This window comes from Carcharodon carcharias, chromosome 4, assembly GCF_017639515.1.
Source record: "Carcharodon carcharias isolate sCarCar2 chromosome 4, sCarCar2.pri, whole genome shotgun sequence".
Lineage (NCBI taxonomy): Eukaryota > Metazoa > Chordata > Chondrichthyes > Lamniformes > Lamnidae > Carcharodon > Carcharodon carcharias.
In genome coordinates, this window is record NC_054470.1 from 141,078,772 (window position 1) to 141,093,289 (window position 14,518).

Genomic DNA, 14,518 nt, shown 5'->3' on the forward strand with positions numbered 1-14,518 from the left:
ATACAGCACCTGTGCCCATCCAACACGAGGCTCTGCTCACTTTCCATTTTGACAGCCACAGTAGTCGTTAAGTTTCTAATCAGCTCGCCCGTCCCTTCCCCTCCCCCAGTCATCCATGTCTCTTCCCTCATCATGGTTGACACCCTGAGGTTCACCTTCTACCTCCCCGGTGTCACCTACCAACCTGAACCCTTGTCTTTCCCGGATGTCCAGGTGAATGTGCACATTTGCTATCTTCCCGAGACGCCCATCCCCACTGACCTCCTCGACCTTCTCCTTCCCAGTCCCGGGTCCATCTCTGCCTCCGAGTCCCCTACAACTACCCTCGCAATCCCTGCAACTGCTACCGACACACCCTCACCTTCCCACTCTTCCAGCTCCCTCTGCCCCCTCTCATACTTACCTTTCCCTCCTACCATGCCCACCCTCCGTTCACTCCCTAGGATGCATTCATTGACTCCACAGAACCCTGCCTTGCACGTTCAACCGGACATTCTGCCCCCCCTTACTCCCTTCTCCACCTTTACTCCCTCCTCCAGCCAGACACCTTCCTCCCCCTGGACCATTCACTCTCCAAACTCCTTACCCCCTTTGAATACCTTCCCTTACACCTTCCTCCCCCTGACTGAATTCTCCCCCATTACACCCTCCTCCCCTGTACTCCATCGTCCCCTTTCCAACCTCACCCCCCAACATCTTTGTCCCCACCTCCCAACCTCACCGACTCCCCACCCCCCCACCAGCCCAACGCCTTCCTCTCCTAGTCAAATCTAGACTTTCCTCTACCTCCCACCTTCCCCCAGTACACCCTCCTCTCCCACTCACAGCTGGACCTTCTTCTTCCCCACCTATGTCGATCATCCACAGCAGCCCATGGCCAAGACTATGATGTTCTGAAGCAGACCTGAGACATCAATGGAGACCTCTCACTTTCCTTGAGCTGCTTCACAGCAGAGCCATGTCCATGAGAATCCACTCAGCATGTGATACACATGTTGTTCCAGGGTCCAATAGCTGTAGGACTCCAGCATCTTCTTCTCCTCTGATGTCCGTGATCTGAGCAAGTCCCGACTTCTGCACGTCACACTTGTCCAGATGTGTTCTGAGCCAGTGAGTTTTCTTGCCGGCGTAATGGAAAATCTGGCATGGGGTAACAATTCCAGTCGGGGCTTACTTTGCATCCTATTAGCGGGATGTAAAACAGGTTCACGCCAACTTCCAGTAGGATTGGTGTTCCATCACGACAGAAAACATTGGATGATCCCACTGTGCTTTCCCACCAGTGTGAAACTAATCTTTGACCTTCTTGCCATGTTATCCCCCTGGCTCACCATGACACCTGATGCCAACGGGACTGGAAAATTCTGGCCTTGGTTTCCGACAGGTTGGAGCAATGAAACATGAAAATTCCCTTTCTGCTATTTTGAATAATAATATTAGCGTGACTTCTTTTTACCTAATGGGAAAAATTTCCCCCCCCGTTGGGGGGGTTGTGCAGGGAAGGGCAGAGGTGGACATGAACCCGATTGGTGCCCCCAGTTGGGGACGCGCCACCATTTTATGTCGGTGGGCCAATTAAGGCTCGCTCATCGTGACATGCACCTGAAAGTGCTTTGTGTTCCCTGTGCGGACGGGGGGGCGGTGTGGGGGGGGGGGAGCTTCCCTGAGTGGTTCCTTGCACTCTATTGTGTAAGCGCAGGAACACAGAGAACTCCCTGAGGAACGGAGGTTCCTCAAGGAGATCCCATTTGACATGTGTAAGTTTAAATAAAGGAAGGAAAAAACTTTTGAAACAGGTCCCCTCATGTGACACTCACAAGAATTAATGTAAAAATTTTTATTATATTTTAAAACACTTCATCCCGCCCATGGATGAGGTTTCATGAAAAATGCAAAGGCTGCCTGGGCTCTTTGCCTGCCCATTAACCTTAAGGTTGGCTGGGCAACTCATTTAATTGAGTTAATGACTATTTAAATGGCTTTAATAGGCCTTTGGCATTTCGGCAGGCGCGCAGCCTACTTGGCTGTGCATCAGCTGAACTGACAATCTAAATGACATGCGGTGAGGTCGGGACGCACACTCAACGTCACCGTGTGTCATTTTACACTTGGTCGAGCGGCAACCCCCCCCCCCCCCCCCACCGCCCCAATCACTGGCTGGAGAATTCTGCCCAACGAAAGCTCTAAAATATCACCAAGGAGGATTGCATAGTGGTTGAATTATGATTTCTAGGGAACTTAATGATGTTTCTTTGTCTTTCTTTGGATGAGCTGCCAATCTGATTTACAATCAGTGATGAAGTCATAATTGTCCTAATCCAATATTAGTCCTTTAAAATAAAAGAAAAATAATTCCACTTTTGTTAAGGGGTGTGACAAAATTGGGTCCTTTTGCAGTTTTCACAAGCACACATATCCTGAAGGGGTAAGGGAGCATTGAAGTCCTATGATGTTTGCAAGGTTTAAAGTTGTTACAATTTCACAATTTTTGTCTATACAAATTTTACAAAGATTTGCACAAAATGGGGGTGTGTAGTGTATCAGCTGCTGGTTGTATACATCACTGACTTCAAAAGAAAGGAAGGTTGAGCGGAGTGTATAATGACAATCTGCTACCACTCCTGTTGCACTTGCACCAAATTTGAATTTTACCTCAAAATATTCTAAAATAAATATTGATAAAAATGGATCTTTAAGCCAAAACATTGTAGCTTTTTGTCACTTCTATGCTAAATCATTTTCTGTCTTGTACTCCTGTTAAATTAAGAAGAATTACTTTGCTCTTTCGGTTAAATGATTTATAAAGGCAAGACAAAATACTGTAGCAAATGGCTATTTCATTTTGTGGAGATTTGAATCTGTTTGTAAACCAATACCATTAGAAGATAAAGAGATTTAATTCATGCCATAAGCAAGAAAGAAAAGAGCTCAATACATTACTAATTTTCCAGTGTTCATGGTCCCAAAAATAAAACTATTTTCCTTGAACAACATTTTACTGTCAACACAGTGCCTAGTCTGTCACACTTTGAAATTAGAATTTGTTGGTACTGCACGGTGGCCCTGCTATGGCATTCCTATTCCAAGATGGAAAATATGGGCCAGAATTTTTGGCTCAGCAAACAGGGGCGGGGCCCGCTCGCCGAGGCGTAAAGTGAGGTGGGCGTGTGTCCCAACGTCACCGCGCGTCATTTAGTTTTTCAGTTTGGCTGTCACGCAGCCGACTTAGCTACGCACCCGCCGAACTGTCAAAGGCATATTAAGGTCATTTAAAAACTAAATAAACCAATAAGCTGAGCTGCCAGTCCAACCTTAAGGTTGGTGGGCAGGCGAAGAGCCCAGGTGGCCTTGGCATTTTTCACAGAACCTCAACCACAGCGGGATGAGTTTTCATGAAGTATTTATAAATTGAATAAAAATTTTTATAAAAATGCATTCACATGTCCCAGCTTATGTGACAATGTCACGAGGGAACATGTCTTAAAATTTTTTCTTTTCTTTACTTAGCTTTTTAAAACTTAAACTAATCTCCCCGGGGCACCTCCAAGCTTCGGGGAGGTTTCTGCGCTCTTTCACGTGCATGTGCGAAAGAGCACAGGCTCCGACTTAGGGAGCCCCCTCACTGCCCACCCAGGGAGTGCTCAGCGCTTCTGGGCACGCGTCATGCTGGGCGGGCCTTAATTGGCCCGACCACGTAAAACGGCGGTGCGGACCTGATTGGGGCCGCCGATCAGGTCTGCCCCCGCCCTCACACAACCCCCAACACCCCCCCCCAACCAATGGGGGAAAATTCTCCCCATGGTTACATTTCTTTCTCCATTTACTTAAAGAATGCTTTGAACGAAAAAGCTACTTACAATTCCTAGATATTTCTGGGTCTGCTTTATGATATTCTCCGTTTGTTAGCATTTATTGAAAGCTACTCGAAGCAGAATATTGAACCCCTAGATGGATGCAAATAATAGCTGCCACTTTATTCACTAATTCTATAAAACCTCGATAATCTTGAATAATTTTACCTCTGACCAGGTGATCCACATTCTACATCAGTGAGGAGAGAGAAGGCAAACGTCTCAGTTACTTCAGCCAGCTGACTGAATCCTTTAGTATCCTTGCGTGTGGGTTCTAGTAGTGCACAAAGATTATTATAAAGTAGTTGTCTATTGGCGGCACTGACTGGCCTCTTCTCTCCTTCCTGTATCACCTAATGGATCATGAACAAAGTAACTCATTAAAATTTTACTCAAGGTAACAAAATTATGATGGAAAAAAATGTTGCTGGGCAGGATCTTGATCCAAGTACAGCAGGCAAAGTAGGAATTCTAAAAAAACTCCCACAGTGCTAAGGCTGATGCAGATAGCATAACTAAACTTATGTTCAGCGGGTGTAAGTGGAGAGTGAAAAGATGTCATAAATGAGGCCTCCAGTGTCTCAAGAGAGCATTTGTTGTCCAGGGCCAAGCAATAGAGTATTTCTTTCCCACAAATTTCTTTCAGACATAAATTGCCCATTATCTAGGAAGTCACAGTAAGTTACATTGTTTTTTAGTAGTTAAGTAGCTCCCATTTAAGAAGGTTCTCTGAAATCTCATCCATAATGTCCAAGATTGTTTCAAGTTGGGCCTTATCAATGTAAGTTTCCTCTCATTCTACCAACCACCCCAGAGTCTGCTGGAAATTAGCACGGGATGCTCAATGTGTGGAAATCAAGTTTCTACCCAATTTATCATTTGGTTACAGCCATCTATGTTTACTTATTATGCCAAACTAAAGTTAATCTGTATGATTCAAAATTATTCTAATTTCTTGTCCGTAATGAACATAATTACTACGCTTTCAACGCAAGCAAATTTAGTTGTACTGCTGACCTAGATTTATTTTGTGATAAGAAAATGTTTGATAACAAATGGTAGGTGTTTTAAAAATGTTTTTTGCTTTATAGTTATACTTATATGCATCATGATATTAAAGTAGTTTAAAAAATGTTTGTCTTGAATTCCAAGTTTTACCTTTTCAAACACTTTCATTACTGCACTGAGTTGTTCTCTTGTGGTCTCGATGTAAATCTTGTTTTGCAGTCTCTGAAGAATTTGATTTATTAAGTCATCATCAAGGGGCTGGTATAACTGATCAACCAAACCCCAGAAGAACTGTGAGTTAGCGTCTGTGACTATTGTGATATTTGCTATGTTGTAATCCTTATCTAGCTGAGTTCCTGCAATTGGATTGTAGAGCACCACTTGAAATCGCTTGGGCAATGGATTCGAAGATGCCTGCTTTGGAGTAAGGACAATGTCCAATGCAACGCTCGACTGCCCTGGTTGGAAAGTCAAAATGCCTTCCGACTTCACAAAATCCATCCCTGCAATAGCTGGCATTACTAAGGTTTGACCTACCAGCTCAGCCTTTCTTAATTCCTGTAAAATACAAATTAGTTCAAAACAAAGACATTTATTTGCTCCAAGTCAAGTAAAAACCAAACATTAATCCTGCTGTTACGCTTCACACCAATGCACGTTTATTTTTGGTGCATATAATTATTTCACAATGATAATATCTTTCTCTGCAAATAGTTCTTGCCAATAAAAACTAAGAAAACGTTGTTACAACCAGTCCCCAGGTGAGGTCCCCAATTTGTTATGATCCCTGACAAGATACGCCAAATTGTTAACTTCCCGAATGGGACCCCAATTTTAATATGCTCCCAGGTTAGGAGGAATGGGCTGGCTCCCCTTCTTTTTTTAACCCCACCTCAGTTGGTTGCAACAAGGTTTAATGTAATAGGGATCCCTTCCCTCATGGATACCTTTACCCAGTCCAAAAGTATTTATATTTTAAAAGGAGCCAATTTAACCAGGCTTTCTTGAGTCAAAGAAACAGTGAGTTCATCAGTTACTAAAAACCCGAGAAAAAAAAAGGCAACACACATTCATACAGATCAGAAATGAGAAACGCGGCGGGATTTTCCACACCTGCTCACCGCCGCGATCTTCCGGTCCTGTCGCAAGTCAATAGACTTCCGGCTGGGCCGACGCCTTGCCCGCAGCGGGTCCAGACCTGTGACGGGGCCGGAAAATCCTGGCCAGTGAGTCCAAAAATAAAAGTTAAAATCAGTCTTTGCTTTGTCCGTGAGGAGCAGATGACAAAACATTGCAGCCATTAAGTTCGGTGATTCCGGTAGAACTGACTTTGGCAGTTGAGCAGTTGGTTTGGAGACACTTGGTTCTGCAGGTTAGCTGAAGGAGTTGTCCTGTTTCCTTTTTGACTGTGGCTTTGCTGTCTTGCCTCCAGCCAGAGAGAGAGAGAGAGAGATGGGCTTTTACCTGCAGGCTGCAGGGATGTCTTTTTTTAAATATTCATTCACGGGGTTTGAGCTTCATTGGCTGGGCCAGCATTTATTGCCTATCCCTAGTTGCCCTTGAGAAGGTGGTGGTGAGCTGCCTTCTTGAACTGCTACAGTTCATGTGGTGTAGGTACACCCACAGTGCTGTTAGGAAGGGAGTTCCAGGATTGTGACCGAGCGACTGTGAAGGAATGGTGAAATATTCCCAAGTCAGGATGGTGAGCAGCTTAGAGGGGAACTTCCAGGTGGTGGTGTTCCCATGTATCTACTGCCCTTGTCCTTCTTGATGGCAGTAGCTGTGGATTTGGAAGGTGCTGTCTAAGGAGCCTTGGTAAATTCCTGCAGTGCATCCTGTAAATGATACACACTGCTGCTACTGTGCGTCGGGGGTGGAGGGAGTGAATTTTCGTGGATGTGGTGCCAATCAAGCAGGCTGCTTTGTCCTGGATGGTGTCAAGCTTCTTGAGTGTTGTGGGAGCTGTACTTATCCAGGCAAGTGGGGAGTATTCCATCACACTCCTGACTTGTGCCTTGTAGATGGTGTTCAGGCTTTGGGGAGTCAGGAAGAGAATTACTGTAGTAAAGTGGGGCACATTCATTCAGAATGCTGGAAGTTGTGAGGGAGGCCAAGGGAATTATTGGAGTTCGTACGAGTGAGTCCAGAAAGGGAATTGAAAAAGAAAATGCCATGGATCAAATTATATTAATTACAAATAAGGAACTGGAGGTAAACACTGTTGTGAATGCAGGTGAATGAATGAGGTAGATGAGAGATATAAAGGGTTTTTGTCTAAAAGGAAGATATCCCCTTCTTCATCCAAAGATGCAGCTAAACACATAACTATATTAAGGGACACAGGAGCTACTCAAACTCTTTTTGCTGCAGAAGGACCTAGTTTTCCCTCCAGAGAGTTCAATGAAAGCTAAAGTATTAGTAAACAGGATAAGTGGAGAATATATCCTGGTTCCATTGTACAAAATGCAATTGGAGCATGATTTGTTGTCTGGATCGGTGTAGGGGTGATTAAGAAATTAACCATGGATGGAGTGGGTCTACTTCTGGGGAATGATTTAGCAGGATTGAAGGTTATAGTTTTGCCCATAATCACAGAAAATCCAAAAGAGCTTTAAGAGACAGAGCAGTTACAAGAACAGGCTCCTGGTATTTTTCCATCATGTGTGGTGACCAAAGCAATGGCTAAACAAAGTCCATCACCAGAGGCCAAAGTAGTACCATGAGCAGATGTTAGAGTAGCTGAAACTTTCTTTAAGGATGAGGGTAATTCAAAGGAAGTGTTTGGTATGTCTTCCTTAATTGAGGCTCAGAAAGCAAATGTAGAGTTAAACATGTTAACTCTGCATACTGAAGTTGCAGCTGAAGGAATTCTGGAGTGCTACTACCTTAAAAATGGAGTTCTGATGAGGAAGTGGAGACACCCTCACAAGCCTGCGGATGAGGAATGGATGGTTGCTCATCAGATAGTGGTACCACCCGAATGTCGTAAGGAGATACTGCAAGTAGTACATGAGATTCCCATGGCAGGACATGTAGGGATACGGAAAACCCATCATCGATAAAGAGGCATTTTACCTGGCCAAGACTTCATAAGGATGTAGTGCAATTTTGTAAAACGTGTCATACATATCAGGTAGTAGGTAAACCTCAATATGTAATCAAACCAGCACCCTTAATACCCATAGCAGTTTTTGAAGAACCATTTAGTTGGGTAGTAGTAGATTTTGTAGGGCCATTACCCAAAATGAAAACAGGAACATGTAAAGTAGCACGAGAGCTGACTAATGGAAAAGAGTTGGAGAAACAAGTCAAGCTAAAATCCAGCACACCTGATCCAAGGCAGAATAATGGTAACGAGGCAAAATCCAGAAGTAGAGATTGTAAACAGAGTAAAAGCAAAGAGAGAGCAAAAAGGGCCAAACCAAAATCTAGAAGCCGAGATAGAGAACGGAGTAAAGACAAAGGTAGAGGGAAAATGGAAAAATCCCGAAGTAAAGATAGGGCAAGAGAAAAAGTAAAAGAGAAAAACATGCAAACTCAATAAGCAGAGGCAGGGAACAAAAACACAAAGAAAACGATTAAATCCAGTAGTAATGAAGCAGAACAAGGCAAGAGTAACGATCAAGAAAAAAAGAGCAAAATCCAAAAACAAGAAAAGGAATGGAGGAGCCGGCAGGGTACTTTTCCAATAAACTAAATCAATATCAGAGGAAGTACTCTACGGTAGAAAAAGAAACTCAACACTTGTCTCTTCAACACTTTGAAGTTTATGTCCGATATTATAACAATGAAACACTAATCTACACTGACCATAATCCGCTGGCGTTCATTGAAAAATTTAAAATTCCAAATGCGAGACTGTTTAGATGGAGTCTATTGTTTCAACCATTCAGTGTAAAGACTGTTCACATTGCCAGTAAAGGTAGTGTGATCACGGATGCACTGTCCCAGGTGTAAGTTACTGAAATAAGTATAAGGGGGAAGGATGAATGAATGAATGCAAGTCTCATGTTATGTTGTCCATGTGTCAGATATCTTGTGATAAAACACATTTTTAAATGGTGTTTCATCCTTTTTAAGGGTGGAGACATGTAAAGAGCCTATACTTATTTTTTTTTTTGGACTGTGGCTTTAAAAACAACTATGGCTCCAGTTGAAAGATATGTTCACTGGAACAGGATAAGGAATATACAATGTTGCTCTTTCCTGGAACAGAGTGTGCCAGGTTGGACAAAATAGTTCTGGAAAAGGGTCCTGAACTAGGGGGAGCCGCTTAGCAACAACATTTTAATTGGCTCCTGATCAGATGGCAAGGTTTTACGTGATAGCAGTAAGCAGAGAGGTCCTAGCCTGCAAAGAGAACAAATCTAAAATATTTTTCTCCTGTATGTGTAAGAAACCAGTAAAACTACAAGGCTATCTAGGTTGCTTTTTCTTCATATCTCTGTAACCTGCTCTGTCTGAAAAAGCCCCTGTCAGGAGGAAAAGGAGAAAATCACTAGTGGAGACATTGAAAAGCAAGTTTTCAACCAGTGAACCACAGACTGAAAGTGCTGGAAGACCATCTCGTGTTATTAACAACGAGCTGTAAGGAGTTTTTAAGACATCAATCAAAATCACCCCATCTAATCCCGTACTCTGGACTAGTGCTATTGAACTGTTTTATCTCGCCCTTAAAATCCATGTTTTGTATGCCTTATGTGTGTGTGTGTTTCTGTGTAGGGGTTAGGGATAGTGTTTAAGTGATAGAGTTAAAAGTTTGCAGTTCATATTTCTTTCTTTTGCAACTGGTTAAAGACAATTCATTTAAAAAACGGTTATTTACTTGTTAAGTTTAGAAACCTGGTGCTCATATTCTGTTAACCTAAATTAAACAGTTAGATAGAATTGAGCAATTTGGTGGACTAATCAACTTTTCACATTTGTCTTGGCTCAGGGAGCAGTGGGGCTGGATATTACAGTGCACTATCCCCAATGAGTCATGACACTTGCTAGTTTACCCTCAAAGTTTATGTTCTCATTATTTTTTGATCTTTTGTTGGTTTTTAAAACTTTCCCAATCCTCTGGCTTACCACTAATCTTTGCCACTTTGTATGTTTTTTCTTTCAATTTGATATTATCTGTAACGTCCTTGATTAACCATGGTTGGTTTATCCCCTTCTTACAATCCTTCTTCCTCACAAGACCCTGGCCTATGTGGGTCGGACCCTTGATACTCTACTGATCAAGCCAAACATCAAGGATCTTCACCCAATTATTTTCGCCCTCAAATAGCATGCAGCTCCCAGTTTATACAAATGATGCCAACAACACCAAATATATTCTTGAGCATCATGCGACAAAACAAAACAAGATATACTTTTCACAAAACATATGCAATTATTAATGTTTTTTTCTAAAAGATTTAAAAAAAAGTTGATGAGATCCATTTGAAAGAAATTTCAAAATTGTGGGAATTTGGGAATAGTGTTTTGAGGCTCTAACCCCTTGATGCCAGCCCATTGTTCTTGACAGCAATGGATGATCACTGTTGTATTTGAAATGATGTAACTGCGTTAACTGCATCATCTTCCATTATATTTTCTGCTTTCTCCTAGTGCTTATGCATAAGCAAACTACTTAGCCGAAGAAACATTTGCAAACAGCAAAAAAAACACAGCCATGGCTGCTAACCCTAATGTCATTGTTTGGATAGCAAACATGGTAAAAAACATAACGTATTTGACATGTAGGCATTTCTGTGCCTATGCTTAACCATGTCAAAGTACCCTCTCGTACTTTCCCACATAAACATTATTCACGAGGGAGTCTTGACAGTGGGCATTGGCACATTATGTACTTGAGCCCAATCTTATCCATACAGGAGCACTTCTCAACAGGAATGTCTAGATGATGACCATGAGCATGATCCCTTGTTGATTTTCTGCCCCATAGTCCAGAGATCAGTTATAAAGCTCCTGCCTCCATTTGAGATCAAATTAAGCAACTTCACACAAACTAGATAATGAACCTCAGAAATGATGCAATAGCACCAAATCAGTTGGTCACTGAGCTATTAGTGAGGCTTCTTACAAAAACAACCATAGTGATAATGTCCTTTTAAAAATGTGGTTCAATGTAGTTAATTTTTAAATATTTATTACATGTGCCTGTGTGCTTCCCTCACTTATCCTATTAGCTCCTTTATCATCTATATTACTCTGTAAGGTAACAATAAACTATGCTTTGCTTTGTATTTTTCAGCTAAGGACTCTGCCCTTGAGCCCATGTTCAGCTTTGTCCTATTTATTATCTTCTGCAAGCATTGAGATTTTGTACCTGTGTTGCATTCTATAGCTGAAGTAAACACAAAATAGATCTAGATCAATATAGTTTCAAAACAAAGTTTACTTATTAAATGCAATGCAAAAGTGACTGAAGCAAACCTTGAAACGATTTTCAGTGTGGCTGAACCACTATGGTGTACAAGAGAGGTTTTCACCAGGGCTATGGCGAATGGGGCGTTCACCCACTGGAAAGAGAACCTTGGGTTAATCCTGCCAGTTGCATGGGATGGCTGACAGAACCAAGTGCCCTTCAAGCATGTAAGTGGCCATCTCTGGGCCACTCAGTGCTTTTTGAGGGTTGTTGCAGCTGCACTCATCCAGGAAAGTGGGAAGTATTCCACCACACTCCTGACTTATACCTTGTGGATGGTGGACAAACTTTGGGGAGTCAGGAGGTGAGTTACTTGCCACACAATTCCCAACCTTTGACCTGCTCTTGTAGTCACATATTTATATGGCTGGTCCACTTAGGTTTCTGGTCAATGATGACCCATTAGATGTTGATGCTGGGGTTTCAGCAATGGCAATGTTGTTGAATATCAAGGGAGATGGTTAGATTCTCTCTTGTTGGACACAGTCTTTGCTTGTTCTATTGAATGTTCCTTGCAATTTATCAGCCTGAGCCTGAATGTTGCTCAGGTCTTGCTGTATATGGATATAGATTGTTTCAGTACGTGAGGAGTTGTGAATGGTACTGAATACTGTACAATCATTAGGGAACATCCCCACATCTGCTCTTATGTTGGAGGGAAGGTTGTTGATGAAGCAGTTGAAGATAGTTGGACCTAGGACACAAGCCTGAGGAATTTCCTGCAGCAATTTCTGAGGCTGAGATGACTGGCCTCCAACAACCACAACCATTTTCATTTCTGTTAGGTTTGACTCCATCAAGTGCAGAGACTCCCTCCCACCCCGATTCCTATGGATATTAATTTTGCTAAGGCTCCTTGTTGGCACTCTTGGTCAAATGCTGCTTTGATGTCAAAGACAGTCACTCTCACCCCATCTTTTGAATTCAGCTCTTAGACCTATGTTTGGATCAATTATATAAGGTAAGGAGCTGAGTGGCCCTAACTGACCCCAAACTGAGCATCATTGATCAGGTTATTGCTGGGTAAATGCTGTTGACAGCCCTTTCCATCATTTTCCTGATGATTGAGAGTAGACTGATGGGATGGTAAATGGCTGGATTGGATTTGTCCTGCTTTTTGTGGACAGGAACTACATGGGCAATTTTCCACATTATTTGATTGGTGTTAGGGTTGTAACTGTACTGGAACAACTTGGTTAGGACTGTGGCCAGTTCTGGAGAACAAGACTTAAGAATCACTGCTGGGATGTTGTCAGTGCCCACAGCCTTTTGCTGTATCAAGTGCTTTCAGATGTTTCTTGATATCACGGGGAGTGAATTGAGTTCTCTAAGGTTGGGGACCTCAGAAGGAGGCCAAGATGGATCATTCTATCCTATAGACAGCATCAGCAAGAGAGGGTGATGGTTCCGTTGCCAGCTGTAGGGATGGTCAACAAAGCAGTTGGGGAAACTTCCACCCCAGCGAAGGTCAGAAGAAAAACTGAAGAAGCAAACAGTATTGGAAGGGCTGATTTGCTGGAGACATCTAAAAGGCATGGGAAGTGTGAAGCAGTCCACAACAATTTCAAAATTCTGAATAATAATTTAGAACTTCTAAGGTTCTTCAAAGAAAAATCACCCATTACGTAGACTCTATAACGTGCATAATTTTGAGTACTCTCTGAACTCAGAGGGATATGGGAGTGGAAGGAGACAGGTGAAAAGAAAGTGAAAGAGAAAACAGTCTAGGATGGAGAAATTCAAGACAATAGGCAGAATTTTGTGTTTTTGATGGGTGGGCGGTCCCCAACGGCTTGGCGGCGGGTAGGCAGCTGATCGCCGCCACCGAAATGGGTCCTGCCGCCATTTTGAGTGTGCGGGCCGCCCAACAGGAAGCGCTATGCACTTCCTGTGCGGAAGGGGAGGAATTCCCCAGCTGTCAAAGTGCGCTCTTTCACGCGCACTAAGTGCTGTCTCAGGGAGAGCACTGAAAGTTTTATGAACTTAAAAAATAGAAAAATAAAAATTATTAACATGTCCCCCTCATGTGACAATGTCACACGAGATGGGACATGTTAATAAATATCACATAAAGTTTATTAAAGTTTCTTAAAACAGACATGAAACCTCATTCTGCCAGTGGATGAGGTTTCATGTTTTTTCAGAAGCCTGTTGGGGCTCCTGGCCTGCCCACCAACCTTCAGGTTGGACGGGCAGAGCCTTTAATTGTCTTAATTATCCTATCAATGGCCTCGATTGGCCATTGACAAGTCGGCGGGCAGACAGCTGATCGCGCTGTTCCCCCCGTCTTCCTGAATATTTAAATGGGGCGGGGTGATGTCGGGGGTTCCCCCCAACATCATCCTGTGTCATTTTAGACATCAGCGAGCGGGCCCCGCCCCCAACTCACCGACGGAAAAATTCTGGCCAACGGCTGCTGAATTGACTGGTATCTTTTTATTGGGACATTTTTAATTTAAACTGAAATAAAATTCAGAGAACTACTTTAGCAATACTTCTTTTGCAGCAGAAACTGAATGTGCTCTGGTGAAATAATGTCCCGGCAGTAAACAGGATATTGTTCCCTCCGAGGATTTCACACTCAAGTTCAAATCAAAGGTTAACAGCTTGAATGCCCTACTCAGATTCCAGATCCTATAGTCTGTTTATGAAACATTGGACTGGACCCAGAGAGCTAACGGGCAGTGGGGGCAGGTGGTGGGGGGCTGCTTTGAGGTTAGGAAACCAAGAAAAGCAGGGGACAGATTGAAGGTCAGAAGGTAGATTGAAGGGCAGGGTCAAAAAAGATCAGAGGCCTTGTGGTGGAGTCATGAGAGTTGGGGGTGGGGTAGATCAGGGATGGCGGGGGATGTCTTATTAAGGGAGGGTGGTGGTGGTGGTGGTTTGAAGCAGCTAAGGTGGATCGAGCTGGAAAGCTAGGTCCAAAATGAGGCACTCAGCCTCATTATAACATTTAAATGACCAATCTGCCTCTCAGGAGTTGGCTGGTTGCCCAGTCCAGTCCCGCCTCTGTTAAAACAGGAAGTTAACGGATTGCAATCAGGATTCAGACTTCTAACACAAACACAAATATTGCTGGAAAAACACAGCAGGCCTGACAGCATTTGTGGAAAGAAAGACAGAATTAATGTTTTGAGTCCGTATGACTCTTCTTCAGATTTTTGATATTGTAACGTTCCACCCGATCCAAAACCTACCCATTCTGGAGGTTATTTCTGACCTCCACAAAACCCCACTCAGC

General features: G+C 43.1%; 1 protein-coding gene across 1 annotated transcript in view; it reads right to left on the minus strand.

The window, feature by feature from the left end:
- adgrv1 (adhesion G protein-coupled receptor V1) overlaps positions 1–14,518 on the minus strand; it is a 723,938-nt gene that overhangs the window by 300,212 nt on the left and 409,208 nt on the right. Inside the window, 2 exon segments of the mRNA XM_041185339.1 lie at positions 4,020–4,204; positions 5,010–5,417. Coding sequence (XP_041041273.1) covers positions 4,020–4,204; positions 5,010–5,417 — 593 coding nt within the window.